Source organism: Pteropus alecto, unplaced genomic scaffold, assembly GCF_000325575.1.
Source record: "Pteropus alecto unplaced genomic scaffold, ASM32557v1 scaffold25, whole genome shotgun sequence".
NCBI classification, from domain to species: domain Eukaryota; kingdom Metazoa; phylum Chordata; class Mammalia; order Chiroptera; family Pteropodidae; genus Pteropus; species Pteropus alecto.
The window spans coordinates 6,217,403-6,226,644 of record NW_006441955.1 but is presented as its reverse complement, the minus strand read 5'-3'; the positions used below and the strand labels follow the sequence as shown (position 1 = coordinate 6,226,644).

Below are 9,242 nucleotides of genomic sequence, written 5' to 3'. Positions count from 1 at the left end.
TGGATCCCAAACTTACCAGACTTCATGTTCTAAACTTTTAGACTATAATGCTAGGTCAACTTATCACTGTCCTCAAATTCTAGGTTTGCCAACCCAGCCTCTCCTAACGCAGTGTGCTCTTGAGCTCCTCCCACCAGGTTTCCAGTTGCTAAACATTTTATGTTTGCTTTTGAGTATCATCAGTATGAGTTACACTATTTATCTTTCTTTCCTTGACCACTTGTTCTAGACTGGAGTCGGAGGGTGGAGGTATGTACAGTGATAGGAAAGATCGAGATAGTGGGAAATGCAGTCCTCTGTGGGAAGCCAGATTGTACAATTAATGTGGATTATCCAATTCCTTCAAGTAATTAAATTCTGAAGCATAATTTACCTTTTCTGAAATTTATAACTGTTATAGTTGGCTTCACATATTTCACTATTAAATATTTTCTTCCTGTAGTGTTAATGACTTATTTGCTTAAAGCAGATGTTCTTAACTTTTTTTATGCCATAGATTTTTTTTGGCAAATTGGTGAAGCCTATGGACCCCTTCTCAGAATAATGTTCTCAGATGCATAAAACTAAATGTGAAGGATTGCAAAAAAAAAAAAAAAAAAAACCCTAATATCCTAAAATATTTTCAAAATTTTGTGGTACAGGTATATATGTACTTCTGTTCACACAAAATAAGATCTAGTGCTGGTTCTAAAACTTATAATTTCAAATTATTATTTTGGAATATATGCAATAACTAATATATCTAAATGTGATTTCTATGAGTGATAAAATGACAGATACTGCTAATACTACTGTCAATTGTTTCCTATGTTCATAATTGAAGAAAATGCTACATTTCAGTTGGAAGCTAGTAAAAATAAAGACTTAATTTTTTTTTCCCATCTCTGAATCCCTGGTTTAGAGGTTGTTTGATTTTATTTTGCCGTTTTAAGAGTGAAATATTTTTGTTTGTTCAATTCTAAATTATTTGGGCTTATTTTACTGCCTCTTGTGTGCTTTTTATATTTGAATTGTTCCGCAACATTGAAATAGCAATAATTAACGGCTTGGATGGAAAGAAGTCAGCATCTGATTAGAAATGAAAAGTTTCAACAAAAACTCTTGATAATGTGTTAGCTCAAGATATACCACTATGCAGTCACCCACGTCTGTTAATTTTATAATGCTTAAGTAGGTAAACTTCAACAAAATTTGGATCATCTGCATTAAACGATATTATAGTGCTATCTTATAAAAGTGTCTGTATAGACATGTCACTAGGGCATTTGTCTACTTTTGCAAAGCCCTTTATAGCACTTTCACTTTCACCTTAAATGGATCCTCGCAACATCCCTCTAAGAGAGCAAGATGGGTTCTAACATCTCAATTTTAGAGTTGAGGAAACAGTCTCAGGAGAGGAGGCCAGCCAGGGCTCCCAGAGTTGTGGAAGGTACAGGGAAGGAGTGATAAACGCTGAGGCAGGGACTGTGCCTCGCCTCTAGGCGGGTCTGGAAGAAGATCTCTCAGGTCTTTGAGTCAATCAAATAGTGGTGCCCACTTAGTATTCTCCACCCCAGAGATGGGCCCTAGACTTAGAAGAGTCCCAGCCCTCAATCAGATCTCTCTGTAACTGTAAACAGGCCAAGGCATCTAGGACATGTTCTGCACCTCAAAGGGTGAACGTGTTCACATATGTGCACTCACGTCATCTTTACCACAATTCTCTGAGGTAAGTTTTCTTATCCCCATTCTTCAGTTGAGGAAACTGAAACTTAGAAAGGCTACAACTGGTCACTTAAATTAGATAAGCATTAATTTGGGAGAGTCAGGATGAAAACCCAGGTCTGTCTGGTTCAAGCTGAGGTTTGCTGATCTCATGTCCAGAGTTTTTCCCCTAGCCACAGCCACACTAAGATTGAGCCCTAGTCGACAGGAAATATGGGGAAGGGTAAATCTAGGGGAGCAGTGGGAATCAAAAATGTGAAATGAGAATTATACCTGGTTCTGGGCAAAAAAAAAAATGAATTTAGAAAGGTAGAGGGAGCCAGCAGAAGTCACTCCGAGCAAGGGACAATCTATATAGACGGAGAGAGATGTAGAACCCATGTAACGAATTATTCAAATTTAGCATAAAGAAACCCATAAATCAATAAGGAAAAGAAACCACGCATAGAAAATAGGAGATAGGAAAAAACAATTCACCAGGGAGGAAATCCATATGACCAATATATTTTTAAAAGGCAGCCTAAAAGCATGGGGTAGAGCAGGGCTTTTCAAATTGTGCATTCAAATCTGAGGATCTTATTAAGATGTAAGTTCTGATTTGGTAGGTCTGGGGTGAGACCCACCTCTAAGCAGCTCCCAGTTGATGTGATGCTTCTGCTCTGAAGACCACATTTTTGAGTAGTGAGGGCGTGGGAAGAGGTAAAGGTGTGATCTTTTTAGCCAGTCAGGCCTGTGTCCTGGCTCTGCCACTTTTCAGTTGTGAACCTTGGACAAGTAACTTAATATCTCTGTGCCTCAGTTTCCTCATCTGTAAAATGGAGACGATAATAATCCCCATCTGTGGCTGGGAGGACTAAATGAGTTAATATAATGTAAAGCATGTAGTACAGCATGTGGCAAAGGTAAATGCTCAATAAGTGTTAGTGATTGGTGGTAGCAGTAGGAATTATTAGAGAAATGCAAATTAGCCACACTGAAACACCATTTTTATACCTACCAGACTGGCAGATGTCAGAAAGTCTGACAATTTTCAAGGCTGGAGAGATAGAAACTCTCACAAACTGCTAATGGGAGTGCAAATTGGTACAGTCACCTGGAAGAGCCTTTTGGCGATATCTAGTAAAGTTAAGTGCCCATAGAGTGTGATTCTGTGTGCGCGTGTGTGTCTAGAAAGAGCAGCAGTGTGTAAAAAAATTACTGAAAGCATACACGGCGTATTCAGGAAATTGATTGACTCTGGGAAGGGAGGAAAGGGAATACAATTGTGAGAAGACACCTTCAATTTTTCTATACTTAGTAGAAAAAAATCTGAAGCAAAAAAAACCCCTAAATTTTAACATTCGTTAGCTCTGGATGGTGGATACATGATTTTTGTCACATTATTCTTCCTGCTTTTCTGTATTTTAAGTTTCAAACTTATTTTTCCAGGGGAGGAAAACGGGGAAGAAGAGAAAGGTTGAAGTGAGAGAGCAGGCCTGGCAGGGTGTTAGATGTTTGGCGTTGAGTGGGGAGGACAGAAAAGTCCAACTACTGGGGTACTGCCTTTCTTCAGGAATGAGTAGAAAACCGAAAGCTTAGAGAGGTTAAATAACCTATCAGGAGGTCATACAACTAGTGATGGGACTGTTTGTACTATCAGCTCCAAAGTTCCTGCTCTTTCTAGAGGTTTGCCCAGGTAAGGGTTAAGTAGGCCCCAGACAAGGCCAAGGGAGCCCAGCAGGATAGAGGTGGAGATTGTACAAGGCAGCGCAAGCCCTTTCTTCTCCAACGTATATCCTGGCTGTGACATCAGGAAGTTCAGGCCCTGAGGCACCAGGGCCTTTTCTCCATCTTGCCAGGACCCCCTGCTGCCCTTCACTCAAGGGTTCTCAGTGACAGCCTGAGCCCTGGAAAGATGCAATGCTTCCAGCATAGTTGGATGTGGCTTTGGACCAAGAAGTCAGAGGAAGGGATATTTCACATCCGTGGAGAGTCTTTTCATAAAGAAACACTAAGAATCACAGGGGCAAGGAAGGCCAGAGATTGAAGGGCACAAGTTGATCAGGAAATGGCAAATGGTTATCCGGTATGACAACGCTCTTCACTCTTACACCCATGGCAGACATCACTAGTCAATTACAAAACCTGAGTCCTGACCTCAGAATAACTTCTGAACCCCCTGTTCCAGACAACCCCTGCAATCAAATGCAAGGTGAAATCTAGTTAGCGTCTTTAGCAGATCCCGTGGATGCTCTGTCCATTCCCCTCAGCCGTTTCCATTTCAGGACACATCGGCAGGGCTTGCAAGTGCCAACGATGGCATCAGTTTGCCTAAGGTAGGCCAGTGGAATTAAAACTCTCTGGCAGTTCTCAGCCAATGACTGGCAAGAGCTGGCAAATAAATACTCCAGTTCCCTAACTCTTGGGAATTGATTATGGGGATCCCCAAACTGAGACACCTCCTTCATCTAGTCTAATTTTTTCATTCCCTGGACAAGGGAACTGAGGCTCAGAGAAGCGGAGTGACTTGCCCAAGCCAGAGCCAGTGGCAGGGCCCTCATGAAGACCCCATTCTTATGACCTAGGGTTTAGCCCTTGCCAGTGCTGCTGCCCCTGAGAGCCACCCCTGCCATTCTATCCTCTCCCACCCCCTCAGACCCTCATGGACTCAGCAGTTTATATCCCAACAAAAAAGAAAAGGCTGATCACAGGTTAGACAGCCCATGAGCATCAGAGATAGACAGGCTGCAGAAGGACCCTCCCTGGAACCCCCAAGCTCATTTCTGGAGGTAGATACCTCTCCTCCTTTGGTCTGGGGCCTCCAACCAGTCCCTTAAGCTCCCAGGACCTTGGTTTCCTCAGCAGAGGGAGTAGGCTGCAGGAGAACACATAACCGGTGGGATGGGTAGAAGGGGTTAATCAGGTAAGCAACCTGCCCCACCCCTCTCCTATCACAGGCACCATCTCTGAAAAAATTTAAATACACATGGCCATTTTTTTAAAGAAAATAATTTAAGATTATATCTGCTTTATAATTTCAGTGGAAAATGTGTGTTTACACTCTATGGACACCTCAACTTTACCAGATATCGCCAATGAGAAAGGTAGAGGGAGCCACTGCTGCTTTTCAGCCACTGGAATGTTAATTCTGGGTATTTCTGCCTGGATCTTTATGCAGATAGGCAGCCTGAGATCCTCTAGTCTCATCGTTGATGTGGAGGGAAAAACATGTCTTGAAAAGCTTTTAGGTTCTAACCTCTTCCTCTCTCCTACTGTGTGACTTGAGGGACTTTTCTCACTCTGAACCTCAGGCTCTTTTTCTGTCAAGTGGGATGAGAATTCCCCCTTGGTATTCAGTCGCCTGTCAGACTGCAGAGTGGGAAAGGGCTGGGAATGAGCAGGGCCCTCCTGCCCTTTCCTCTACGTGGGCAGCCTGGGAGGGGACTGTCCACAGGGAGGGTGTGGCCAGGCAGGGCCTTCTATTCTCCCTCCTCCTGGATGCCCCTGGTGACAAAGCAGGGAAACTACCCTGCACTGGCCCCAGTGCTAGGAGACCAGCTGGTCACCGGGAGCCTGAGACATGAACAAGATCTTCCCCCAGGTAAGAGCTGCCCTGACATGGCTCCTCACCTGGAGCCAACCATGGCTCAGCAATCTTCTCACCCAGCTTGTATGGGGACCCAACAGGTGAACCAGCTACCCAGTTCAGGTGGTGGGCTCTGGGAGGGAAGCAGGAGGCCAGGGGAAGGAGCCATCCGCATGATGGGAGGGGGCGTCAGGAATAGTCTCCCTAAGTAGAAGCTGCCTGAGCTAGTTTGAAGGATAAATGTTTGCCAAGTGGGCAGTGGAGGCAAAGGCATTTCAGGTAGAGGGCAGAGTACAGGCAAAGACATGAAAATGTGAAGCAGGTGTAATGAGTTTGGGGAATTCAGCAAGCTGGAGAGTGAGGAGCCAGGGGATCCACCTAAGACTCGTTGTGACCTTTGTGAAAAACTCTTCTGTATGGCTCCCTGAGGCTGGACCTCACCTCACTGAGGCCCACCCCTCACTCTGTTTTCTTGGGCAGGAGGATGTCAACAGCAATGCTGTCGCTGGTACCAAAGCCCTCCCTGGAAGGGAAGGTAAAGGATGGAGGGCCTGGGACTCGTGCTCTGTGAGCCCCCTCCCAAGGTGGGGTTCCCTGTAGCCGGGCTTTTGCTACAGAGGCACAAAGAGCGCTCCCTAAGGCTCCCACTGTCCCTCAGACGTCTGCCCCCTATATTGATATGATTTACTCCCAACTTCCAGGCTGGCTATGCTGACAGCCATCTGGTTAAGAGGGCTGTTCATTATCTCCATGCACAAGCATTTGTATGCTGTCTACCCCATAGGCTCTGCACCACATACAGTGTCCACCTGTAACCTATAGAGGAAAGAGATCTGGAGTCAAATACCTGACCCAGTGGGTGACCTGGGCAATTCTCTTTGCCTGTAAAGGGTAAAGTAGGTGAGATCACACACTTATTTAGCACCTACTATGTGCCACTTACTCACCATGTGACCAGGACAGTCTGAAGGAAGGAACACACATTTATTGAGCATCTTCTAGGTGCCCTATCTTGGCCCACATTTGATTAATGAGGAAACAGACCCAGAGAGGTAGATACTGATAATAGCCATAAAGGATCAAGGCCCTCTTATGTTCTTGGCACTGTATGGTCTCTTTTAATCCTCAGGACAGCTCTGAGAGGGAGGTCCTGTTATGGGGCAATGACAGATGAGGCAGATGAGTTTGGGATCCCAGATCAGTAGGAGGTGGGAGAGACAAGGTTTGAATTCAAATTGGGATCCCTCTGCAAAACCCCAGTGACTTTGTTGCTCCACACTGGTGTTTGATTATTTCCAAGTTCTGGCTCATCGTGGGCATGGTTATAGAACAAATGGCCGCATTTTCCCCCATCTCCCTATGGGGCTGGGGAGAGAATTGGCACTTATGTTTTTTCTGGCTTTGAAGTACAATGTTTTCACCTGGTCGTGGGCCTCGGTTCTGCCAATTCTGTCCCAGTCTCTCTTGTGGCCCCATCTTGCCCCCACAGCCTGTGCTGCACAAATATTTGAGGAGCAATGCTTGGCTGACCAGGAGGCATTTCTTGCCTAGCCTCACGCTGTCTCCCTGGTTACCTGAGTTTACGCTATGTTTAGCGGACAACAATGGAACCATTGACTGGGCTGTGGGGGTCATCGGTTTTAGATTTACGTTGTATCTCCTACTATATCCCCTTTCCCAATGCACACCCATCCTGGGCTCCAGCCACACCAGGCCATTTGCTGTCCCCCACAGATCATCCACCAGGCCTTTACTTTTTCTATGCTGTCTACCTAGAATGCCCTCTCCTTGCACCCTCCCCTCACCTGCCTGTAGAAATCCCACCTTCCTTCAAGCACCCATGGTACCTTGCTCATGCTTTCTTAATCACACTTATTACCTGGCTCTCTGAGCTACACAGGGACAGGTCTGATTGGTAGGCAAGCAGAGTAGGCAGCTTCACAAATGTGGTTAGATTGGATGGAAATGACCCGAACTGACCTGAATTGGGACCCTGCCCTTGTCTCCCGGATCTCTGAGTCAGTGTTCACAAAGCACCTACTGTGCCTGTCTCTGGGTCGGCCCTGGGGACACAGATTCATCAGACCTGCTCCTACCTCTTTCTCTGAGATAACTGGGGCTCAGAGGACTGGGGCTCAGCTGCGCTCACACTCTTCTTTTAACCTGTCCATACCTTGTCTTCTAAGTGCAACTGCAAACCTGCAGAAGGCAACCTGAGCTGTCACTGCTTTTGTGTCCTCTACAGAGCAAGACGCCTAGTAGGTCCTCAATAAAGCTTTCTTTTATCATTTCACAAGCAAGCCAAATTAAAGGAGCAAAGTAAGTTTAAGAAGCAGGATGTCTCCTATTATTGTTATTTCCACAGTGTTTAGGATATAGCTTGGCACATATTAGGTTCTCAATAAACACTAACAATAACTTAAACTTTTATAGCACTTACTATGTGCCAAGCACTGTCCTAATATATTAACTGGCTTAATTGTCTCAACAACCCTAATGTAGATATTATAACCCCCATTTTCCACATGAGGAAACAGGCACAGAGAAGTAAAGTGACCTCTCACTGGGGCCCAGTCAGGAAGGGGTGGAGCTGGGATTCCAATCAGCATCCCGAAGGGCTGCAGAATGCACAATCAGTTGACAGCATGGAAAGGGCCCCAGTTTTGGTGGCAAGCAGGTGGAGATTCACATACCAGCTCTGCAAGAGGTGACCTGGACCTCGTCTTCTCTGAGCCTCAGTTTTCTCATCTATAAAGTAAAGGTTATTTTGAAAAATAAAAATAATGGCCATGAAGGGTCTGCTATAGTAATTTATCCTGTCGTAGGGGCTTAATAGTCAGTTGTCCATCTCTGCCTGCCTCCTGAGGAGACAGCCTCTTGGAAGGACAGGAGGGTGAGGGTGGTGGAGCAGAGACCTGAGACCCTCATCCCAACTGCCACTCACCAGCTACTGGACTTGGTCCAGTGATGGGCTCTTGGTGGGGTTGGGCCCACAGGCAGAACCGAGAGCATCGTGGTGGGCTTGGGAACCCCCTCCTCCAGGGAAGCCTTTCCTGTCTCTAGACCCCCACGTGGGGAGAGGCTTCTTGGAGGAGGAGCCAGAGGAGCAGGATCCCTGGGCCCCAGCACTGGCTACTCCATCACTGATTTCCGATCCACACAGCAGGCTGCAGCCCCCTCTGCTACTCACGCCAAGGGGCCTGCCTCTCGGCCTCCGTGCTGCTTCTTCTGATAACTCTTGCAGCCCTGATCACGCTGATCATCATCGCTGGACCCCCACCACGTATGCCAGGTCAGGGTGGTCAAGAGAGGGTGGGTCAGACTTGCTGGGAGCGGGTGGGAGGAACAGAGAGATGGGGGAAACCTGATTCTGCCTGGCTTCTCCATGAAATGACTTTTGGACAGTTCCTTAGGGTATGTAAATAGATGTGAGCACACACACTGACATATACATGTCTCTGAGCCTCCATCTGCACATCTGTAGTATGAGCTATTGAGAGGACCTAGCTCTGATGACCCATCTCCTCTAGGAAGCCTCCCCTTTTCCTCAGGTTGGTTAAAAGCCTGGTCTCAGCCCTAGAACCACACATTCCCTGTTTCCCTGGCTGTCCTGGGTGGTGCCATCCATCTCTGCGTCTGTCTCCACCATAAAGGACAGGAGTATGTCTGATACATCCTTTCTGACCTGGCTTCAGTAGTGAGCCCCAGCACGGTCTGTCCTTGCCTTCACAGAGCTAACAGTTTGGAGAGTGACATGAACATTAAATAAGCACATTAAGGGGAGGGTAATGGGGCTCTGAGAGTCTGGAACAGGGGCTCTGACCCAGTCTAGGGGTCAGGGTGGATACCTTGAGAAGTGAAAGGGAGTTGAGGTATGAAGCTAAGTGGGAATTGGTTAGTGGAGGGGGTGGCAGGAAAAGCATCCCAAGCACAGGGCACACCATGTGTAGAGTCCCTGGACGGGAGGAACATG

The 9,242-nt window shown here is 46.4% G+C and overlaps 1 protein-coding gene across 1 annotated transcript in view; it reads left to right on the top strand.

The window, feature by feature from the left end:
• Window positions 1-5,263: 5,263 nt before the first annotated feature.
• Window positions 5,264-9,242, top strand: part of LDLRAD1 (low density lipoprotein receptor class A domain containing 1) — a 9,205-nt gene continuing 5,226 nt past the window's right edge. The window contains exons 1-3 of the mRNA XM_015595062.1: window positions 5,264-5,284; window positions 5,750-5,804; window positions 8,436-8,561. Coding sequence (XP_015450548.1) covers window positions 5,264-5,284; window positions 5,750-5,804; window positions 8,436-8,561 — 202 coding nt within the window. The remainder of the gene's footprint in view (window positions 5,285-5,749; window positions 5,805-8,435; window positions 8,562-9,242) is intronic.